This window comes from Pristiophorus japonicus, chromosome 1 (assembly GCF_044704955.1).
Source record: "Pristiophorus japonicus isolate sPriJap1 chromosome 1, sPriJap1.hap1, whole genome shotgun sequence".
NCBI lineage: Eukaryota > Metazoa > Chordata > Chondrichthyes > Pristiophoridae > Pristiophorus > Pristiophorus japonicus.
Genome location: NC_091977.1, coordinates 198,126,919 through 198,151,925, shown reverse-complemented (window position 1 = coordinate 198,151,925; position 25,007 = coordinate 198,126,919). Strand labels below are relative to the sequence as shown.

Below are 25,007 nucleotides of genomic sequence, written 5' to 3'. Positions count from 1 at the left end.
ATAGGGGAAACTAAAACTAGGGGACAGTCTCAGAATAAGGGGTTGCCCATTTAAAACTGAGATGAAGAGGAATTTCTTCTCGAAGGAATTCTCTGCTCCAGAGAGCTGTGGAGGCTGGGTCATTGAATATATTTAAGGCGGAGATACAGATTTTTGAGCGATGAGAGTAAAGTGTTATGGGAGTGGGCAGGGAAGCAGAGCTCAGTCCATGATCAGGTCAGCCATAATATTGAATGACGGAGCAAGCTTGAGGGGCCAGGTGGCCTACTCCTGCTCTTATGTTCTTAACCACCTCCTTTGGGCTAGATATAACACTAGCCCATGGAGAGTTTTCCCATTGACTTCTATTTTACTAGGGCTCCTTGATGCCACACTCAAATGCAGCCTTCATGTCAAGAGCAGTCACTCTCACCTCACCTCTGGAATTAAGCTATTTTGTCCATGTTTGGACCAGGGCTGTAATGAGTGGTCCGAAGTGCTGCTTGATAGCATATAATTTAAAATTAAATTACACTAAATAACTAGTGATCAACTGTTTCCACTTGTTGGCGAGATAGTCACAAGGTGCACAAATTTAAGATCAAGAACTAGAAGGGAGGATAGAAAAAAATTGTCAGGATTCTCCAGATAGGAGCTTCACTGATTTTCTGCCGAAGTTACAATGGTTGATCAGAAGCCCTGAGGAAATTCCAGCGAATGTCTTTACACGGAAGGTGGTTAGAATTTTGAATCGACTCCTACAAACTATTGTTGAAGCAGAATTGTTTTTTTTTTTAAATAAATGGACTTACTGTACATAGCTGGAATCCTAAGGGCCACGTCACATTACTTGCATGTAAGCTGACAGCAATGGAGGCGGAGGAAAATGTTGAAAGCCTGGGTTCCGATGAACGTTAACACTTTCTCTCCACAGATGCTGCCTGACCTATTGAGCGTTGCCAGTATTTTCTGTTTTTATTGCAAAATAGCTCAGCAATTTCAAACAATTGTGTACTCCACTGCCAGATTACCAAACCATTGTCCGTGCACCAGTTAAATGGCTCTATAACTGCTTGTTAAGCATTAAAAGGAAGACAATTACTGGTGTGTCATGGTCAATTTTTATTATTCACATTCAATAAATCATACATTTTAAAGCAGCACATTCTAATATTGTTGGATTATACATGAATCGATAAAGGGAATATTTAACCACCTTTTCAGAGGAAATATAGCCCAGACAAAGTTTGACAAAAGCTCAAATTTTAGATCACGTATCAAATTATTTTAAAGTACTTTAAAACATAACCTTATCAATTTGACAAAATTAAAAGCAAGCAGACATTATAGCATCTTCACAACCAGCTGGAAGCAGTACAAAAATTAAAATCCAGAAGAGGGCAACAATAAATTTCTAAATTATAATATTGAACTTTATTGTACAATACCTTCAAACCTTTATAAAAAAATCAAATTCATTTTTGATCAGAAACATTTCAACAATTCTCTAATTTCCGTCTAATACCAATTTTCATTTAAAGTTATGTTGGTTTGTATGGAGTTAAAGTAGGCACTTTAGTTTCTTTTTGCAGAAGTTATTCATTTGATCAGGTGAACTCTTTATAACCCTTTGTACTCATAATCACAGTAGCCAACAAAGAGTGGTTCAGCTGGAATGCCACGCCTGCAAGAAAAGAAACCAAGTCACTCCTTATTGCAAACTCTGCGATTTAATGAACAGTAGCGCTTATCAATGGCGGAGTTTTTCATTGCGCTCCAAAGCAGCTACTACTCAAGATTGCTACTGACCACCTTGAAATACACATTATTCGAATCTCTTTACTTCTTTACTATGGATACAATGGGAAATGGTGAGGGGGTTATTTTTTTTTAAATTTTGCAATAGTGCAATATGAAATACTTTTAACAATGAACAGTATAGTATTAAATTGTTCCTTACCGGACCATGCGGCAGCGATGTTTGGATAATCTCTTGTACGCATCACTTAAATTAGTGGTTTCTGCACTGCTCCAAAGACGCTCACTTACAGCACTTGCCCGAGGCCTTCAGGGAAGAGAAAAAATAAGATGCATGTTTGATAGTTATGAGCGACCTTTTCAAGTTTGACAGTATACAGAAGTTAGCTAAATTATATGGCATGACATCAATTAATAGCCCCAAATTAAGGATTCACAACACTTATGCCACAAAGTGTGACATCACAGGAAATCAAGTTAGTGATTGGTCTATTTCAGGAGATGCGAGGTCGGGGCACAGGAGCGGCAAGTGATCATGGAGCGACGTGATTGGCGTCCAGGAGAGGCGAGGGCCCAGGAGCAGCACAGGCCAGCTCACACTGCAACATGTGTGCGCACTAGGTCCGTGCAGCAGAGCTGGTCTCCAGTCATCTTGGTTAATCTTTGCCACTGGACCAAGACTCTGTCAAGTCCATGTGGCGACTGGTGTGCAACGGCCACCACTTGTTTAAAAAAAATCCACGCACAGGCATCTTCCACCCTTCAACATGAGTTAAGAACCTGGAATATTAGGTCCTTCATTGGAAGACCTGTGAACTCATCCCTTTTTGGCGTCGAAGCAAGTCATCCTCAATATGAGGGACCGCCTATGATGAGGATGGATTTCACTCTGGGCATTCTAAACTTGGGCATTGGTTTAAATTAAGAGCCATGGTACAGATTAAAAACTATACGTAGATAATTTGATATTTCAAAACCTGAAAACCTAAGTAGTTGAATAAAATACAATAGAGATGGCAGGGCAGGCAATGTGTTGCAGCTGTAGCATGTGGGAGCTGGTGGACACCAGTGTGATCCACAGCGACGACATCTGCAGTAAGTGTTGGGTGCTCGAGGAACTTCAGCTCAGAATTGATGGGCTGGAGGAGTCTCAGCCCTTGCAATTGTCCAACAGGTACGAGGTTCTTATTCCGTGTGGACAAGAGCAGGGACTGTAGGGAAGATGAGCAAACTGACCACAGCACTGAGGTACAGGGGGCCATTCAAGTTGGGGGGAGTGAAAATAAATGTTGTAGTGGTAGGGGCAGTATAGTTAGGGGTGGGTAGATACTGTTCTCTGCAGCTGAGAGCATGAGTCCCAAAGACTGTGTTGCCTGCCCAGTGCCAGGGTTAAGGACATCTCTGGGCTGGAGAGGAACTTGGAGTGGGAGGGGAAGATTCAGTTGTTGTGATCTACATAGGTACCAATAATATAGGTAGGACAAAAAAAAAAAAAGAGGTTTTGCTGAGGGAGTATGAGCAGCTAGGGCTAAATTAAAAAGCAGAACCAGGAAAGGTAATAATCTCTGGATTACTGCCTGAGCCACGAGAAAATTTGCATAGGGTAAATAAGATCAGAGAGATGAACGCGTGGGCTCAAAGACTGGTGTGGGAGAAATGGATTTTGCTTCATGGGACACTGGCACCAGTACTGGGGTAAGAAGAAGCTGTTCAGTTGGGACAAGCTTCACTTGAACAATACTGGGACCAGTGTCCTGGCAAATCAAGTAACTAGGACTGCAGATAGGGCTTTAAACTAGATAGTGGTGGTTTGGCGGGGGAGGCGATCAGGTGAGTGGAAAATTAAAAAGTCAGAGAAAGAGGGGTAGCAATAGGGGTAATGATAACCAGAGTGACAGGAAGGGACGGAGCATATAAACAAGTACATCAGAAAGTGGGATCAGAATAGAGAAACATGGTAAAAAGACATTGAAAGCTCTTTATCTGAATGCATACAGCTATCGTAACAAGACAGATGAATTGATGGTACAAATAGAAATAAATGGGTATGATCTGATAGCCATTACAGAAACATGGTTGAAAGGTGACCAAGGCTGGGAACTGAATATTCAGGGGTATTTGACATTTTGGAAAGATAAGCAGAAGGGAAAAGTAGGTGGAGTTGCTCTGTTAATAAAAGGATGAGATCAGTGCAGTAGTGAGAAATGATATTGGCTCAGAAGATCAAGATGTAAAATCAGTTGGGGTGGAGATAAGAAATAAGGGAAAGAAGTTATTTGTGGGAGTAGTCTATCGGTCCCCCAATAGTAGCTACAGAAATAATGGAGGCTTGTAAGAAAGGTACTGCAATAATCATGGGTGATTTTAATCTGCATATAGATTGGACAAATCAAATTGGCAAAGGTAGACTTGAGGAAGAGTTCAGAGAGTATTCGGGATGGTTTCTTAGAATACGTTGTGGAACCAACCAGGAAGCAGGCTATTTTACATAATATGTAATGAGATAGGATTAATTAATTATCTCATAGTAAAGGATCCTCTAGAGAAGAGTGATCATAGCACGTTAGAATTTCAATTTCAGATTGAGGGAGAGAAACTTGGGTCACAAACTAGTGTCCTGAACTTAAATAAAGGCAATTACAAAGGTATGAAGACAGAGTTGGCTAAAGTAGACTTGGAAAATAGATTAAAGGGAAAGACAGTAGATAAGCAGCGGCAGACATTTATGGAGATATTTCAAACCCTCAAAAGATATTATCCAGTGAGAAAGAAAGACTAAGAGAAGGATGAACCAGCCGTGGCTAGCTAAGTTAAGGATGGTATCAAATCGAAAAAGGCATACAATGTTGCAAAGATTAGTGGTAGGCCAGAGGATTAGGACATTTTTAGAAACAAGCAAAGGACAACTAAAAAAAAAAGATAGATTATGACACTAAACAAGAAATATAAAGACAGCAAGAACTTCTACAGGTATATAAAATGGAAGAGAGTAGCTAAAGTAAATGTTGGTCCCTTAGAGGATGGGACTGGAGAACTAATAATGGGAAACAGAAATGGCAGAGACTTTGAACAAATATTTTGTATCAGTCTTCACTGTAGAAGACATTAAAAACATCCCAATAATTGATAATCAAGGGGCTTTAAAAAGGGGGGAAACTTAAAACAATCACGAGAAAAAGAGTACTAGGCAAACTAATGGGACTAAAGGTGGACAAGTCCCCTGGACCGGATGGCCTGCATCCTAGGGTCTTAAAAGAAGTGGCTGTATTGGTTGTAATCTACCAAAATTCCCTGGATTCTGGAGATCCCAGCAGATTGGAAAACCACAAATGTAACGCCCCTTTTTGAGAAAGGGAGAGACAGAAAGCAGGAAACTATAGACCAGTTAGCCAAACATCTGTCATTAGGAAAATGTTGGCGTCCATTATTAAGGAAGTATTAGCAGGACATTTCGATAATCATAAATCAAGCAGAGCCAGCATGGTTTTATGAAAGGGAAGTCATGTTTGACAAATTTGTTAGTGTTAGCTAAGGATGTAACTAGCAGGGTGGATAAAGGGGAACCATAGAAATAGTGTATTTGGATTTATAGAAGGCATTCGATAAGGTGCTGCATAAAAGGTTACTGCACACGGTAAGAGCATGGATAGTGGACTGGCTACCTAACAGAAAACAAAGAGTCGGGATCAATGGGTCATTTTCAGGTTGGCAAACTGTAACTAGTGGGCTGCCACAGGGATCAGTGCTGAAGCCTCAACAATTTACAATCTATATTAATGACTTGGATGAAGGGACCGAGTGTAATGTAGCCAAATTTGCTGATGATAAAGGTAGGTGGGAAAGCAAGTTGTGAAGAGGACACAAAGAACCTGCAAAGTGATATGGATAGGCTAAATGAGTAGGCAAAAACTTGGCAGATAGAATATAATAATGGGAAAATGTGAGGTTATCCACTTTGGTAGGAAAAATAATAAAACAAAATTATTTAAATAGGGAGAGATTACAAAATGCTGCAGTACAGAGGGATCTGGGGGTCCTTGTGCATGAAATACAAAAAGTTAGCATGTAGGTACAGCAAGTAATTAGGAAGGCAAATGGAATGTTGGCCTTTATTGCAAGGGTGATGGAGTATAAAAGTAGGGAAGTCTTGCTACAACTGTACAGGGTATTGGTGAGGCCATATCTGGAATACTGCGCAGAGATTTGGTTTCCATAATTATGAAAGGATATACTTGCTTTGGAGGCAGTTCAGAGAAGGTTCACTAGTTTGATTCCGGAGATGAAAGGGTTGCCTTATGAAGAAAGATTGAGCAGGTTGAGCCTATACTCATGGAGTTTAGAATAATGAGAAGTGATCTTATTTGAAATGTATAAGATTCTGAGGGGGCTTGACAGGGGAGATGCAGAGAGGATGTTTCCCCTCAGGGGGGAATCTAGAACTGGGGTCATAGTTTCAAGATAAGAGGTCGCCCATTTAAAACGGAGATGAGGAGGAATTTCTTCTGAGGGTCCGGAATCTTTGGAATTCTCTACCTCAGAGAGCTGTGGACGCTGGGTCATTGAATATATTCAAAGTGGAGATACAGGTTTTTGAACGATAAGGGAGTCAAGAGTTATGGGGAGCCCGCGGGGAAGTGGAGTTGAGGCCAAGATCAGATCAGCCATAATCTTATTGAATGGCGGAGCAGGCTCGAGGGGCCAAATGGCCTACTCCTGCTCCTATTTCTTATGTTCATTCTGTTCCCACCTTCGGTTGGTGCAAGGATGGCTTAAAAATGCACATCAGACAATGGCAAATTAGAGACAGAAGCAGTTTTATTTTTGGAGAGGCTGAGCACTCTGCACAGGTAAGATCTTATGCTTTCAGCAACTAATAGAAAAACTCCACTTGACTCATCAGGATGTGTTCACTTACTCCAAATTGAACACTTTTCGTTATCAAGGGAATTTGGGGGATATTAAGGGAATCAAGGGAAATGGGAATAGTGCAGGAAGGTCGAGCTGAGGTAGAAGATCAGCCATGATCTTATTGAATGGAGGAGCAGGCTCGAAAAGCCAAATGGCCTACTCCTGCTCCCATTTCTTATGTTATGTACATCTTCCAAGAGCCAACCTCTTTACAGCTACTCAACCTTCAAGATACCCATAAATATCTCTTCCCTGTACACTTGTGCTCATCTTCATATTGTTAGAACAGATAGAAAGCTGGAAAAGGAGCACGGGAGTGACATCTAAGTCACTAAACAGAAAAATGTAAGGGAATCTGCGGAGAAACACTCAAAATAAGTGATCAACTCAAAACACGCATACTGAATGTACCACATCTCAAGCTTAAGATTATGCCCTGTTAGACAAATGCCACACTTTCTGGTCATGTCCCCTAAAACAACCACTAACACGTGATACAGGATGCAACAATGGCCATGACTATCACAGATGCCCCTTCAAAGCCATGCTGCCATTTACTAGGCCTGTTCCCAGAGGTGCAAGATGCATTTGAGATGCTAAAACTAGCACAACTCACTAACAGCCATATGCAACCCCCACCTCTTCCCAACCACCCAACTATGTTGAAACCCTACTCTCCCCACAAATGTAGATTGGACACCTATGGTATATAGATTCTGCCCAGAACTGGAAAAGTGTCAAGTAGCCTGAATCATTTTTACCTATATAATAGGTCCTCTAGCAAGCCTCAACAGGAGACACCCATACAGGAGGGATAGTTAATACCACAGAATACATCTCAACTCTAATTAGGAAAAAAGTGACCAAACCCACCACTGGAAGGGGTGGAATTGCCTGTCCAGCTGGGCTGTTCCCACCTGGTGTCTGCCATGGTTCAGGAGTGCTAAATAAAATGCAGTGTTAAACTTGAAAATATAAATGTATTTAAGTTTGAAATTGTTTACACCTAGACTGTTAATTGCTAATATTTTTCAGCTTTCCTATTTCAACTTGTAGTCCATTTGTTTGAAACATGTGGTTTCTTGAATTAAATGTAGAATATGTAATTTAATTAAGGATTGAGTTAATTGATGAATGCTCATAGGTAGGCCAATAGCACTAGAAAGAGTCTCAAGGTCCTTCTCACCCAACACAAGTACTGATGGCAAGAGAGGAAAAGGATGATTTAAATCCAGGCCCCCCATTATTTAGAAGGAAGTGTGGAATGTTGGGAACCCCATTAAACACATACCAAGAAATCAAACTTCAAAGTTCCAAACCCTTGCATATGAACACAAGCAACTAGGTTTACATGTTCCGCAATTTGCAGTAGTTTAAAGCATGGCCAATTTTGGCATGGTGCAAGTACAATTCAAAATGTGATAACTAGTGTTCGATGTAGACTGATTGGACCACAAGATACATCACTGACAACAGTTTTGGTGAACAAAAGGAAAAGCAATTGCACATTCAAAATCTCTTAAAAACGATGATAAAAAAATCCAAACCCAATTGTTTTTTTAAGCAGAATAAGATAAGCCCCATTGAATTATATTGGCCTGCATTAATACAGGTTTGTTTTGAAAATGACAAATATGTTGACTATGTCTCTGGATTGAGAAAGATGTACTGCTATCTAATACATTACACAAGTGGAAACGTTTGCTACCATAACCGTGAAGCAAGATTGGTTGCATCCACATATTCTCCCCAGAGACAAGCCTCTCCCCCAATCACCAGCTTCTTCTGTGCTGCAGTTCCTATAGTTGAAAAAAGGAAGAGGGAAGGTTACTACTGGACATAACTATCACTAATCCTGATTTCTAGTTCAATTATCCAAGTCAACTGGGTCTTTAGAAACTGCTGCCAGAACGATTATCATAAGCTGTATTGTAGAACAAATTACTTTAAACCAAATCTTGAAACTATTACATTCTATTTCAACATATTGTTTGACATTGCAAAGATCAGTATTCAACATATTAAGCTGATTCAAATGGTGCAAGGATAGTATATGGCAATATCGAGATAGATACCGTAACAACTAGATTACTACATTTTACAGAACCCTTAGCAAATAGGAATTTGAGATATAAGCCAAGAAAACTAATCTTAAATCGGTGATGACAACTCATGAATTAATCGTGATATATGCAATTTTTAATTTTTTAATTGCCTCAACTCGCAATCTTGCAAGTCAACTGTTAAAAAGTCAGAATTTTCCTTTTGGAGCAAAGGGAGGATTTCGAGCTGCGGTGCTGCTGCACTGGAAACAGCTTCAGATTTTAATCCAACCGACCCCGTATGAGCACTAAAACCATTAGTTACCACAGGCCAATAGGAGGAAGGAGCAACAAAGATAGCAAATCAAAAATAAACTTCTGGGCGTGCTGGTGAGGACCAGACCCCATTCCCCGGCCATTTTCAGTAAAGGGCAGAAGCATTTACCGCGGCGGAACTTCCTTTCTACAGACCCCTCTCCTGACGGCTCGGGCATATCTTTACTGATGTGTTACAGCATGTCCCCGTTCCAGTCACCCCACCAGCCACCTGTCTCCCCATCTCCGTGGTACTGGTATGCCGGTACCCACCCATCCCTCTCTCTCTCTCTCTCTCTCTCTCCTCCGAGATAATGGCCCTGAAATTCCTGTAAGACCATTCCAACGGGCAATCTGCTAAAATAAAGAAAAAAATGCGCACTTACCTTTCTCTCCTGCACCATCTTGAACTTCTGATTTTATGAAGAAGATTCCCGGGCAGCGTATGACATCACGCCGCCTGGGAATGCAGCACACGCGATGCCTGTGGATTCTTTCAAAGTCTGTCCCCGCCCACAGGTGCTGTCAAAAGGAGCTCATTTACATAGGCCACGCCCCCGATTTTTTTTTTTAAACCTTCAGTTCTGGGTTTGGTTGGAGATTACTACAAGGCTTTGAAAGGTGAGATTTTTCTATGATTTTTTAAAATCTTTTAGAATAGTTTAAAGATTGTCTAATTTATTTTAAACATTTTAACAGCTTTAAAAGTTAATTAAAGCAATATAAAGACTTTAAAAATATCTTGCATTTCTGAACGGGTTGTGGCTGTGTAGTGTGTAATAATAGCATAGCCAACAAATAAAAAGTAGTGACTTCTAAACTGTATGTACAAATGAAAGGAGGAGAAAATGTTTATAAGATTGATGGCACAAAATTTCTGGTTTGGGGGAGGGTGTAAGTTGGTGGGAACAAGAATGGCTGGACCAATGTATGACAGAACACACTGAAGAAGCAACTGCCCTCCTAGTGCAGCAGCATACAAATGATGGAATTAGGATGGGATGACAGTACTTGGCCTAAATACCAAAACTTCTGCCCTCCCATCCGTTCGAGAAGCTGAGCCTCTATGTAAAAGGTGCAGTTTTTTAGGACCCATTCACTAAGGTTGAAAGTACATGGTTGAAAATCTCAGTTGAACAGCGTACTGTTTGTGGAAACTTTTGGCCATATTTTGGGACTCACTACAATTGTTGGAAAGCCTTTGCATTATTATTCTCAAGAAGCCATCCTCTACATTCTGCATTACCCTTGGAAAGCATTCTATCTCAACACAATTACTGAGCTTTCCAAGCTGCAATAGACAACACGGTACCTCAAATATTTTAAAAGTTGGAAGATTTGAATCTCTTACTCTACAGAACCTCTCAGCATCGACTGACTGCTGCTAATGCTGAAGGCTATTGAGCTGTTTGAAGCAAAGTTTCAGGTAGATGCGCACAGAAAGCAGGCTGTATGCCTGCTTTATCTCGCGCAGAACATTCGTGCCTTAATCCTCGGCAGAAGATTTCTAAAACTCGGAAGTCTACACGAGAAATCATCGCACGGACAAGACCTGTCAAGGTCCAGCTGGCCAGGTCAGAAAAGCCGGTTTTCAGTGCACGCGCATTGTGCGCTGAACACCGACTTTTCCGATGCCTTCCCGGGTCCGTACACACTTCATACGGACCCAGGACATCGGAATATCAGGGCCATTGACACTGTACTCGGTACAGGGAGGACTGTTTTCGCCGCGACATCGCTCGCTCTTTCCGATTCTCCCGTCCCCACCCAGTCTCCTAGTGACTTATTAGTTAGGCAACATTCCTGCATCCCAGAGAAGGGATGGCTCTGCATCATTTCATCATCCCCAATACAAGGCAACCGTTTCAGTGGAGTGAGGAACCACCCATCGTCCCATGATGTTATATTGGTATAAATAGCAGACATATGAGCACCTGGGGATCACTGAAAGAAAGATTTGCATTTACATCGCGCTGTTCACGACGTCCCAAAGTGCTTTACAGCCAATGAAGCACGTTTTGAAATGTGCTCACTGCCGCAAGGTAGGGAAACATAGAAAATAGGAACAGTAGTAGGCCATTCGGCCCTTTGAGTCTGCAACGCCATTCAATATCATAGCTGATCTTCTATCTCAACACCATGGGCCCAAGTTTTGGATTTCCCACAGAATGGCGCACCTCCGAGAGGCACGCCTATTTTCTGGAACATAAAGTGTACCTATTACTAACCTCGGTATTCTCCGATGTTTTTCGGGCCCTTTCCAGGTCGGCGCAGCGCAGCAGGAGCTGCTGGGGGCGGGGCCGAGGTGTTGCGACGAAGAACTGCCGGCAGGGAGGCGGGTCTAGGGCCCAGCGTAATTTTTAATGCCGGCAGTCTTGCGCATGCGCGCTGGAACATGCGCAGTGGCACAAACATTGGCAATCGGCCATTTTTAAAAGGTACAAGAGGAAGAGCGATTTTTGCTTTTGTGGAGCTGTGCAAAGACTGCCAAGTGATTTTTTTATGCCTGAAGGAGTGCTTTTAGCAGTACTGTGGAAGAAATCACCTGCTGGAATCAGTGAGTGCTGTTTGTTGCTGTTAAATTTCCAGAACAAGTGTTGCATCGGTGCATGCAAAATAAGGTCTGTGTGTTTTGAAAAATCAGAGTGTCAATTCAATACAGCAATGGAACAACGTCCACCAAGAACAAAGAATTTCTTGCATAAGGAAGTGGAGACACTAGTGAATGTCATTCAGCAGAGATGGCAGGAGCTGGATACCAGCAACAGAGGTCACACAAAAGTGCCACCCAAAGAAATGAAGAAACGCTGGAACCGTTGAAGATTACTGTGCAGTGGTGCATACCAGGAGATCTGGAAGCCAGTGCAAAAAGAAATGGCACGACTGTGGTCAAGTAGCTAGTGTAAATAATATTTTCATTTTTCAATGAAATCTAAATTGTAAATGTGACCATATGTATGTATATGTCCCATCCTGCAGAAAGACGCACTCTCTAAAAAGTTATATTTTAATCTTTGAAGAAATTGGCCCACAACAAAAGGGAAAGAACTCGAACAGGAGGAGGCACGCCCAATCTACATTCACTGACACCCTTGGAACAGAGGGCCGCTGCTTTGATGAGTCGTACATGGAGAATCGTACACGGAGAAAAGCAATCAGTACAGCACAAGCTGGGCCCACACACGAGGGAGAGGGCAAGTCCTGAAAATGCATCGTGGCCCTTCAAACCTGCTGCCTGGCCTGCTATGCCACCCATCCTGCCCCCTCCTGAGCTGCTAAACAATTGACTGTTTGGATATATTTTGCAGATGATGCCAATCCTGAACATACAGAACAACCACCAGATGCGGATGATCCAGACCAAGAGTGGCTGCAGGCGTTGACTGAAATGTCTTCAGGGGAGACCTTAGAAGTTAATATTTATGAGCCCACATCAACGGACGTCAGTGTTTCAAACCCTTACATAGGTTCTGGTTCCACATTCTATGGTTTCACAGATTCCGACGTTGCGGGTCCCAGTGGTGCTGTTGGTGTAATGCAGCAATTTACACCCACTGCCCCAGCCCCCACTGGAGTGGTGCCGCATGCAAGACCCAGGGTCCCACCGTCCCAGCCTGTGCCTCCCACTGCAGTGGTGCCACGAAGCAGACCCAGACAGAGGAGGAGATTCGAAACACGCTCTCCGGAGATGTAATGTGCAACAGATGTGGCTCAGGTCGTGGCATTGGGTGTGGAGAGCAATGACCTTACCCGATCACTTGTGGGCAGCATCAGTGCAGTGGGTGAAGAGGTAACAGTACTGATGCTCTCTCGCTCTCGCTCGACCCCACCCATCTATAAAGTGTAGGAAATGTTTTTCCTGAGCATACAAAAATCTACTTACTCCAAACTAACTTAGAATGGAATAAGTTTTCACTGCCTAAACTTGAAAAACAGGCGTAAGTGTAACCCTCTTTTGGAAAAAAAAACACTTCTAAAACAAAACTATTCCAACTCACTAGAATTGGAGCAAACTAAATGCTGAGAATTGCAATTTCTAAGATACTCTAAACTAAACTAGTTGCTCCTAAAAAAAGGAGCAACTTGAGCCAAAACTTGAACCCCATATTCCCATACCTCTTGATGCCTTTTGATGCCTTTTGTTTCTAGAAATCTATCTCCCTCTTAAATATATTCAGTGACTTGGCCCCCACAGCCTTCTGTAGTAGAGAATTCAACAGGTTCACCACCCATTGAGTAAAAACATTTCTCCTCATCTCGGTCCTAAATTTCCGACCACATATCCCGAGACTGTGACCTCTTGTTCCAGACTTCCCAGCCAGGGGAAGCATCCTCCCCACATCCATTCTATCTAACCCAGTCAGAATTTTATACGTTTCAATGAGATCCCCTCATTCTTCTAAACTCGAGTGAATACAGGCCTAGTCAACCCAATCTCTCCTCATACGACAATCCTGCCATCCCAGGAATCAGTCTGGTGAACCTTCATTGCACTCCCTCTATGGCAAGTATATCCTCTTAGGTAAGACCACCAAAACGGCACACAATAGTCCAGGTGCGGTCTCACTAAGGCCCTGTATAACTGTAGTAAGATGTCCTTGCTCCTGTATGCAAATCCTCTTGCATGAAGGCCAACATATCATTGGCCTTCCTAACTGCTTGTTGCACCTGCATGTTTGCTTTCAATGACTGGTATACAAGAACATCCAGGTCCCTCTGTACATCAACACTTCCCAAGCCATCACCATTTAAATATTTTGTTCTTATGTTTTTCCTACCAAAGTGAATAACTTCACATTTATCCACGTTTTACTGCATCTGCCATGTGTTTGCCCACTCACTCAACCTATCTAAATCACCTTGCAGTGTCTTTGCATTCTCTTCACAATTCCACCTAGTTTTGTATCGTCAGAAAACTTGGAAATAAAATAGCTGGGGCCCAAGCACTGATCCCTGTGGTACCCCACTAGTCACTACCAAGGCTCTGTACAACTGCAGTGAGGCCACACCTGGAATATTGTGTTCAGTTTTGGTCTCCTAATCTGAGGAAGGGCATTCTTGCTATTGAGGGAGTACAGCGAAGGTTCACCAGATTGATTCCTGGGATGGCAGGACTGACATGAGAGACTGGATCAACTGGGTTTGTATCCACTGGAGTTTAGAGGAATGAGTGGGGATCTCAGAACCATATAAAATTCTGACGGGATTGGACAGGTTAGAGGCAGGAAGAATGTTCCTGTTGCTGGGAGTTCCAGAACCAGGGGTCACAGTCTAAGGATAAGGGGTAAGCCATTTAGGACTGAGATGAGGAGAAACTTCTTCACTCAGAGTGGTTAACCTGTGGAATTCTCTACCACAGAAAGTTGAGGCCAGTTCGTTAGATATATTCAAAAGGGAGTTAGATATGGCCTTTACGGCCAAAGGGATCAAGGGGTATGGAGAGAAAGCAGGAAAGAGGTACTGAGGTTGAATGATCAGCCATGATCTTATTGAATGGCAGTGCAAACACAAAGGGCCGAATGGCCTGCTCCTACACCTAATTTCTATGTTTCTATGTAAATTTTGTGCTCAAGTCTTTGGACTGGGACCACAGCCAGGTGAGACACTGAGGCAGAGCTGACATGTACAGTTAGGTAGCTGCAACAGTTATAGTAAGTTGCAAGTAAAATGTAAGGCAAGCACACATTCAATAATGCCAACTCTAACAAATTAATCGCAAGGCACGCAATTTTTAATGAAAATTTACCCCAACTCACGAAGGGTGGTGATAACGGGTAAGATTTTTGTAAAGCATTTTAAGATGCAGCAATATAGTATTTGTACGAGCTGTGACCAGTTAGAGATTAAACAAAGCCGCTAATGAGATTTAAAACCAAAAATTACCAACTCATTATTTTGAGTTTGTCTCGTGATTTGAGTCAGTGGGGTTGACATTACTATTTAATTAATATTTAGGCAATTTTATCAGATTAAATTTCCCTCAGATTTATTATAATGGTAAAAGGACACAATAGTATATTAAGCCAAGTTTTCTAAAATGTTTGTCAGTTATGGCTAGTTTATAGTTTGAGAAAGTTTATACAGGCAACAACTCAAAATACTATAGGCACCATACATAGCCAAGTTAGATGCTGGTAAAGTACATGGTTAGGAGAGTGGGAAAAAAAATATTTTCTTTTAAATGATAAAAGCACGTTCTATCGCAAATCCTCAAAAATATACAGAAGTCCCTTATTAAAGTCCAAAGTCAACCATTTAAAATGCTGGTTCTACATGTTTATTGGTTCAAAATTTAGATAAAGGATGCAAAGTGATGTTCTCATGTATACATTGCATTGCTTCAGACCCCACATACTCTCCAAAGACTGCCTACTGCCTCCTCCAACATTGCCCACTTTCACCTCAGCCCATCTGCTGCTGAAACCCTCATCCATAAGTCACCTCTAGACTCAACTATCCCAATGCTCTTCTGGCCATCATGGACTTCAGCTCATCCAAAACTGCAACCCATAGCCTAATCACTCACCCACACCTGTCCTTGTTGACTAATAGAGGGACAAGCAGCCAATGCCTCAAATTTTAAATTCTCATTGTGTCTTCATGGCCTTGCCCTTCCCCATCTGTAACCTCTTCTGCATCATTTCCAAAGCCTCATTAAATCACCCATGTGAAAATGCCAAAACAGGACATAAGATTCAAACCAAGGCCATGTAAAAAGGACAAAATAATAGGTTTTTATCTTAGTCAATTGTCCTAGAAATACACCATTTGCTCTAGCTATTGCTTCACAGCATTGTTCATGAAACTTGAGATCTGTGCACTAGAATGCCCCAATCTTTCTTTCTCCACTGACTTATTTATTTTACTTTTCCCTGAAGGTTTAATGTATGTTCAGCATTTTCTCTGCCCACATGCATAACACTTCACTTTTCTAAGTTAATCATTTGCCAATCACATGCTCAATCCCCTAGCACATCTAGATCCGCCTGTAATAGTCAAGCAGTGTCTGCAGTCCTCTCATATCTAGACATCTTAGGATGTCTAGGCTCCATGCTATGAAATTCCTCCCTAAACCCAACTGCCTCCCTCTCCTTTAAGGCCCTCCTTAAATGCCACCCCCCTCTCCATTTGACACAGCTTTTCACCAAGCTGCCCATCATATCTCCTTTGGTATCAGCATCCATTTTTTGTCTGACTTCAGTGTGAAATTAACCAGGAATATTGAGGTAACATAGAATAATAATGCCTGCATTAATATCTGGGGAGACTTGGGTGGGGGGGGGGGAGAAAGAGAAAAAACTTGTGGAACATTAATAGTAAATCACGTAAACTAGATAAGTTTGGGAGGGTGGGAGATAAAGAAAGGAAACAGTATCCCAGATAAGATTAATCTTTTTCTTTAGGATGAATCTAGGATAGAAGGCAGAAAATAGGTGGGTTGACACACTTAGAGAAGAACTTATATGAGACCAAGAAAACTAGGCAGAGGCAACCAGTTGACTGGGAAGCCCGATGTGCTGTACCCTGACTCCAGCACAAAAGACAATTAAATTCAAAGACTTAGAGATTCATGATAAATCTTGGGAATTAAACATGGTTAAAAAACCAGCTGCTTCATCAAGTCTGTCCCATTCAGCTATGTTGCATGAAACATGGCTGAAATTGCCCCATGCCCTATCCAGTAACCTTCTGGGCCCAGGACAGTTATCGCCAGGGCATGAAGTCCCACCCCCTCCCCGGCATGGAATTGCCCTCTGCGCCCTGAAATGAGGCGGAGCGCTGTCTCAGGCGCTCCATGTCATTTCAGGGGCGCTCCCGATGAGTCAGCACCACGCTGAAGAGGTCAGCGCTAGGCTACACGATGATCCGCATGGCGCGAATGCGCCACAACGCCCGCGCCCCTTCAGTTAAAAGGGCGGGCTCCTGTGGACGCTGTAGGCCCTTTGGTGGCCACCACTGGGCCACCAGGAACAATGTTGACTGGGTCAGCGGCACAGCACCCGAAGAGGAGTGCCGGACTGAATGATGGCAGCCATTTTCAGGCCGACGGAAGAGGCAAAAAAAAAAGGCACGGCGCACACTGCCTTCCCTTTAAAGGGCGCCTCAGGCGGATGTCTGCAGCCCGCAAAGCGGGCATGGACATTGGCTCATGCTAACCTCGTGTCCTGAGGGGCAATTTCCTCCACAGAGCACAAAGGGGTCGGTGCTCGGCAGAGAGGGGTCAGCGCGCACGGCGATGACCTCATCTCCGGGTGCGCACCAGTCTGGGACGCAAATCACGGTGCTAACTTCAAATCACTCCATAAATTTCGGGGACAATTTTGCCCCAGGCGCAACTGCCACCTGCCCTCCCAGTAGCGCCTTCTATCCTAGCAAAAAAGGGGCTATTTCGGCCCCTTAGACTCTCTGCACTGCAATGGTTGGATATATTGAGCAAAAGATCAAAGACAAGAGAATATTAAACTGCATTTAGCGCTGAAATGCTCATCCATGCCGTAGTTACTTCCAAACTTGACTACTCCTAAACAGAGTGCACTTAAGCAGTGTTAAAGTTCGGAATTTGGAATAGAGGATGGGGGGGGGGGGGGGGAGGGGGAAGGAAAAGAGAAAGGAGGTACCGCTTTTTTCCCTCCAATACTTGTAGTGGTTTGTGCTACAGGTAAATATTTAATTGAATCTACCTATAACAAACTAGATCAAGTAATTAGTTAAAAAATAACTACAAGTTAATTAAATACATAAAGTTCAATTAATATAACAAGATTACATAGAGATGGCAGAGCAGGTGGTGTGCTGCAACTGCAGCATGTGGGAGTTGTGGGGAGCATTGCGATCCAGACGACCACATCTGCAGAAGCGTCTGCATCTCGAAGGATTTCAACTCAGACAGAGCTGAAGTCTGAGGTGCAGACATTGCGGGGGTACAGGCCTGGTTTATGGTCTGACAGGAGAGTGCGACTGCAGCTTAGACAGGTAAGGGGACCCCAGGTGGAGTGCTGATCCAACTGATACTTGGTTCTTGCTGTTTGTGTGGATGAGGGCAAAGTCTGCAGGGTAGATGAGCAAACTGACCATGGCACTGTGGAACAGGAGGCCATTCAAGTGGGGAGGGAGGGAGGGAGTGAGTGTAAAGAAATGTTGTAATCGTAGGGGACAGTAATCAGGGGGATAGATACTGTTCTCTGCAGCCACAACTGGAATTCTGAAGGCCATGTTGCCTGTCAGGTTTAAGGATATCTTGTCACAGCTGGAGAAGAATTGGGGAGGAGGAAGGATCCAATTGTCGTGGTCCACATAGGAACCAACATAGTAAAACCTCATTCCTAGTTCTACCTAAGAGTTTGAAGAGCTATGGTCCAAATTAAAATGCAGAATCTAAGAATCTCTGATTTGCTACCTGAGCCATGCACAAATTGACACAGGGACAAGCAGATTAGAAGGTTCAATGTGTGGCTAAAAGAGTGGTGTGGGAGGCAGGGGTTTCAATTCATGGGGCACTGGCACCAGTACTGGAGAAAGAGGGAGCAGCTCCGTTGGGATGGGCTCCACTTAAACCAGGCCGAGACCAGTGCTCCAGCGAATCAAATATCTAGGGCGGTGGATCGAGCTTTAAACTAATGGAGGGGGGGGGGAAAGAGATTCAGGAAAGTGTAGATTCAAAAGTAGTAAGAAACAAAAATGACAAGGCTCTAGAGCAGTGAGTTGGGTATTGGGTAAAAATAAGCAGAGTGGGTCAGGAAGGGACAAAGGTAATAGGGCATGACCAAGGTGACATCAGGGGAAAAAAATAGAAAAAAAAAGTTAAAGGCACTATATCTGAATGAGTGAAGCACTCGCAACAAAAAAAAAAGAGATGAATTAGTAGCACAGATAGAAATAAATGGTGTTGATTAAATAGCCAATACGAAGACGTGGTTACAGGTTGGAAACTTCCAGGATTTCACTTTTAGAAGAGATAGGCCGAATGGAAAGGGGGTAGCCCACATAATAAAGGATGTGATAAAAAAAAGACATAGAATCACTTTGGGTCTAGCTAAAAAGCAGGGGCCAGAAAACACAGGTGGCCTATAAGCTACTCCCACCAAACAGTAGTTGTAGTGTCAGGCACAGTATAAATCAGGAATTAGAGGTGCATGTAACAAGGATAATGCAGTAACCATGGGAGACTAATTTTTATATAGACTGGGCAAACCAAATTTGCAGCAATAATGCAGAGAACAAGTTCATGGAATGAATTCAAGATAGTTTTCTAGATCAGTATGTAGAGGAACCAGCTAGGGTACAGGCTACTTTAGATCTAGTACAGCACAATAAGACAGTTAATTAATAACCTTGTAGAAAAGGAGCCTCTTGGAAGCACTGATCATATGATAAAATGTTATATTAAGTTTGAGTGTGATTTCATTAAGTCCACAACTAGGGTCTTAAATCTGAAACAAAACAAACTACGTATGTATGAGAGGTGAGTTGGCCAAGAGGTGTTGGGAAATTAGATTGAAAGATAGGATGGTAGATAAGCAATGGTAAATATGAGGAAATAATTCATATCTGTGCCCTGTACCCCCAAGTCCATGTCATTAATATATCAACAGCAGTGGTCCTAGTACTGAACCCTTTGGAATAGAACTTTAGTCTCAGACAACCAATACAGATTCCACTCTGCTGATTGGCTTAGCTACAGCATTCCCACAGTAATTAGAGAATTAACTGAAATTTAAATTGTCTTGATCAGCTGCAGCATGGCACTCAGTGCAGCTGATTCTTGTTAACTGGGCCTTGAGCAGAACACATTGTCTATTTACAAACAATTATATGTGGTTTCCACTGTATGTTGGAATACATATATCCACCAGTATGTGGAAAGTTGATATTTCTCCCCCATTAGCAGTACCATTCTCACCATCATTCCTGTTTGGTGCAATAACTAAAAAGAATTTGCACTTGCATAACACTATTCATGCCCTCCAGGTTATCCCAAGACACACTAGCAAATTATTTTTAATTTGAAGTGCAGTTTCCATTAAGCCCTGTATTTTCAAATAATTCCAAATAGCCCTCGTTTAGTGGCAGTACTGCTGTGATCACATCCAATGGAATAATTTGACAAGAAATAGAATTATCTAGGGATCACAAGATAATTACAGGTGAGGAACTTCATTCAGCTGATCTTGATTCACACATCCAGAAGAATCTAATGCTGCTCTAAATGGCTCCAGTATTTTGGCTTCCACTAGTCTATCTGGAGGTCCATTCTCAATGTTAATTACTTTGAAGAATTTCCTGACATCAGTCTTGCCCTTTACCAATTTCCACTGGTCCATTTTTTCCCCCCCTACAGTGCCAATTTTTTATATACATCCCCAAAATCACCTCTCGGATGCTTCCTTTCTGGGCTTAAGCACCAAAATGTCTCCAGTCTTCCTCATAATCGAGACCTCTGGCATCAGAAATCAGCTTCTTGACACTTTGCACTGCTTCCCAGTATTTGACCACTTCTCGTGATGAATACTGTGTGCCAGTTCTAAGTTACTGTCTGCCCAAAGAATTAGAGTATAGCCCCCTCTTCCCCTAAATTATTCTAGCGTTTTCATTTATATTGCACCTTTTTAATGTAGCAAAGCTATCCCAAGATGCTTTATAGTGGCATATTCAGGAAAAACAATGCTGAACCAAGATATTTGGAGGAGGGACCAATAGCTTGAGCAGGTGGGATTTAAGGAGCATCTTAAAAGGAGTAGATAGCAAGGAAAGGAATTCCAGAGTGTGGGCCCATGGCAGCTGAAGGCACTGCTGTCAAAATTTGCAGAGGATGTGTAGTAAACACCAAGGTAAATAGTAATAGAGGACAGACAGGCTAGTGGAATGGGCAGACACATGGCAGATGAAATTCAATGCAGAAATGTAGTGAGGGATGATGCATTTTGGTAGGAAGAATGGAGAGAATTTGGAACGCATGGTTAGAAATTAGTTACCTGAAAATGATACTGTGTTTAAATGATTGTATGTTTCTGCTCAAGGCAAGTAAAGGGTTAAAGTACAAGCAGTTTTTAAACTGAAGAATGCTGAAAGCTTTCCTTCAAAGACTTGTGCTGAGACAGTGTTTTTAAAGCTCTGCCCTCTTTCCTTGTGTAGAATGTGTATGACATTTGTTAAATGCAAAAACTAATTTTTCTCCAGTTACAGTATTTTTAGTCATTTGGAAAAGGAGCTGAAGAATATGAAAAGTGATGCAACTGTGCTATTGTTTTATTTTATCTGCTCTAGTGTGTTTAGTTAATACGATTGAAGTTAACTAACCTATTAAATTGTGAAAATCCTGACCAGTGGAATTTTGGTTATTTTAAATACTAAAATGTTTGGAAACAATATAAAATGTTGTTTTCTCCAATGAAACAGAAGTGCTCGAGGTGGGGAAGTGGCCTTGTAAATGAATTGCGAGCACTTGTATCTAATATTAAGACAACATTGGTGTAAGAGGGGAAGTTTTGAAGATACAAAGACTTGAAAAAAAATTCTATTGGGAGAGGAGTTAACCCTTTCCGCTGATTGTTCAATAAGCAACTTTAGTAGTACTGAATGAAATTTTAAAGATATTGGACATTATTAATTTAAGCTTCTTAATTTTAAGTGAATATTTGGGGTTCTTAAGCTGAGCTACAATTCAAACACTTGAGAAAGGAAAATCTATGGGGATAATTGTTGTGTATCGAGAAAAGTTTGTGGGGAAATAGAATTGAACATTGACAAAACCGGCCAGTGCAACAATATTGCTGTTTGGATTTGAGATAAGTTTGAAATGATGAAATGGATTCGGGCACACTATAGCTAGTTATAAAGATTTTTTTTTTTTTTTTTTTAAAAAGTGTTAATAACTTGGATCAAGTGGGAACGTTTGATCTATGTTTTCTATCTTTAATATTGTATTGGAAGGTAAGATTAGTCCAGAGCTCATGAGAATGAAGAGTAATTAATGGGATGCCCCACCTAAGTTGCAAGATAGAAACAGGAAAATTACACCACTAAATGGGAATTTTCCAAACATTCTAGTGACAGTCAGGAAAGTGTAGTTTAAGAATAGTAAATCAATAGCTTTCTCAGGAGACATGTGTCCCTTGCCTAAGAACCTTTTACAGAAAACTGCATGGATAGCCAGAGACATGCAGTGGAAGAGAAGCAAAGATCTTCTGAAAGCCCAAGATGACTTGTATTGGATGGCATTGCGATAACAGTGGGAGTGTGCAGAGTGGTAGTATATGAAGTAATTAAGCATGTGGAAATGCCTGGTGAATTTGCACTGAACAGGTCTCAGACATGCTCAGTTACTTGACGTGAAATGGTTAATGTGGCTCAGGAATTAGAATTTTTAAAGCATTGACATATACATTAGATAGCTTCTTGATGGAGTATGGGAAAAAAAAAATCAGGATAATTAGAGGGATTGAAAGTGTGTTTAAGTAAAAAAAAGTAAAAAAAAAACGATCAAAATTTAAGTAAAAAAACTGAAGGAGAGGGAGAATTAAATTTAGTAAGAATTATCCACAACGGATGGATACAAGAGAGATCTGCAGAAACTTTTAAGTTAATGTTGATTAGATGTTAAACTTCAGCTTTCTTTAAATTTATCTGTTTTCTTTGTCTGCATCATTGTCACTCGAAATGTATGTACTTAATCAACAGGTAAGATCAGGAAAGATAGAACAAACATGGGGATACCCCAGACGGGGCAGAAATGGAACACCGGAACAGTGAATTAATTTTGAGTAAGGGGTCAGAGGTTACTCCTCCCCCTCAAAAAAGGAATGGATTGTAAGGGGGGAAATCTTCATTTTGGAGTCTCCTACTAACACCCAAGTTGAGAAAGCAATAAGCAGATTAAGAGACCATAAGTGGTGGGAAGTAGCCTATAATACCAGCCAGCATTCTTGGGCATGAATGATATCTGCAGCCCTAGTAATTGCTCAATGCCCGGTCTTAATAGTTCTAATTATAATGTCATGTTATTTGAAATGCTTGACACGTCGATTGAACTGGAGTTGGCACGGTTGGTAAAGGTTTGTAAATGAGGTCCAAAGAGAGTTTTCTCCCTCTCAAGGTGGAAAATATGTTAGAAATTAGGGTTACCTGAAAATGTGTGTTTAAATGATATGTTTCTGCTCAAGGCAAATAAAGGGTTAATGTAAAAGCTATGTTTTACACAAAAATGCTAAAGCTTTCCTCGGAAAACTTGCGGAGTTGGAGCAGAGGGTGGATTCACTCTGGAGCATCCATGATGCTGAGAATGACGTGAGTAGCACGTGTAGCGAATTGGTCTAACCACAGGTGAAGGGTCCACAGCCAGATAGGGAATGGAAGACCAGCAGGAATAGCAGTGCAAGGAGGGTAGTGCAGGGGTCCCCTGTGGTCATCCCCCTGCAAAACAGATACAACCGTTTTGAGTACTGTTGGGGGGGGGGGGGGGGGGGGGGGGATGACTCATCAGGGGAGGGCAGCAGCAGCCAAGTTCATGGCACCGTGGCTGGCTCTGCTGCACAGGAGGGCAGGAAAAAGAGTGGGAGCACGATAGTGATAGGGGATTCAATTGTAAGGGGAATAGATAGGTGTTTCTGCGGCCGCAACCGAGACTCCAGGATGGTATGTTGCCTCCCTGGTGCAAGGGTCAAGGATGTCTGAGTGGGTGCAGGACATTCTAAAAAGGGAGGGAGAGCAGCCAGTTGTCGTGGTGCACATTGGTACCAACGACAAAGGTTAAAAAAAAGGGATGAGGTCCTACGATACGAATTTAAGGAGCTAGGAGTTAAATTAAAAAGTAGGACCTCAAAAGTAGTAATCTCAGGATTTCTACCAGTGCCACGTGCTAGTCAGAGTAGGAATCGCAGGATAGCGCAGATGAATATGTGGCTTGAGCAGTGGTGCAGCAGGGAGGGATTCAAATTCCTGGGCCATTGGAACCGATTCTGGGGGAGGTGGGACCAGTACAAAGCAGACGGTCTGCACCTGGGCAGGACCGGAACCAATGTTCTTGGGGGAGTGTTTGCTAGTGCTGTTGGGGTGGAGTTAAACTAATATGGCAGGGGGATGGGAACCAATGCAGGGAGACAGAGGGAAACAAAAAGGAGACAAAAGCAAAAGACAGAAAGGAGATGAGGAAAAGTGGAGGGCAGAGAAACCCAAGACAAAAACAAAAACTGTACAGCAAAATTCTAAAAGGACAAAGGGTGTTAAAAAAACAAGCCTGAAGGCTTTGTGTCTTAATGCAAGGAGTATCCGTAATAAGGTGGATGAATTAACTATGCAAATAGATGTTAACAAATATGATGTGATTGGGATTGCGGAGGCGTGGCTCCAGGATGATCAGGGCTGGGAACTCAACATCCAGGGGTATTCAACATTCAGGAAGGATAGATTAAAAGAAAAAGGAGATGGGGTAGCATTGCTGGTTAAAGAGGAGATTAATGCAATAGTTAGAATGGACATCAGCTTGGATGATGTGGAATCTATATGGTAGAGCTGCAGAACACCAAAGGGCAAAAAACATTAGTGGGAGTTGTGTACAGACCTCCAAACAGTAGTAGTGATGTTAGGGAGGGCATCAAACAGGAAATTAGGGGTGCATGCAATAAGGGTGCAGCAGTTATAATGGGTGACTTTAATATGCACATAGATTGGAAGCAATACGGTGGAGGAGGATTTTCTGGAGTGCATAAGGGATGGTTTTCTCGACCAATATATCGAGGAACCAACTAGGGGGGAGGCCATCTTAGACTGGGTGTTGTGTAATGAGAGAGGATTAATTAGCAATCCCGTTGTGCGAGGCCCCTTTGGGAAGAGTGACTATAATATGGTGGAATTCTGCATTAGGATGGAGAATGAAACAGTTAATTCAGAGACCGTGGTCCAGAACTGAAAGAAGGGTAACTTTGAAGGAATGAGGCACGAATTGGCTAGGATTGATTGGCGAATGATACTTGAGGGGTTGACTGTGGATGGGCAATGGCAGACATTTAG

The 25,007-nt window shown here is 42.2% G+C and overlaps 1 protein-coding gene across 2 annotated transcripts in view; it reads right to left on the bottom strand.

The window, feature by feature from the left end:
* Window positions 1-1,077: 1,077 nt before the first annotated feature.
* The window catches only part of hexb (hexosaminidase B (beta polypeptide)), an 87,064-nt gene continuing 63,134 nt past the window's right edge, over window positions 1,078-25,007 (bottom strand). For both annotated transcript variants that reach the window (XM_070885945.1, XM_070885946.1), the window contains exons 11-13: window positions 8,354-8,444; window positions 1,940-2,044; window positions 1,078-1,663 (exon numbers count right to left, since the gene is read on the bottom strand). In XM_070885945.1, the coding sequence (XP_070742046.1) occupies window positions 1,600-1,663; window positions 1,940-2,044; window positions 8,354-8,444 (260 nt within the window). In that variant the 3' untranslated portion in view covers window positions 1,078-1,599. The remainder of the gene's footprint in view (window positions 1,664-1,939; window positions 2,045-8,353; window positions 8,445-25,007) is intronic.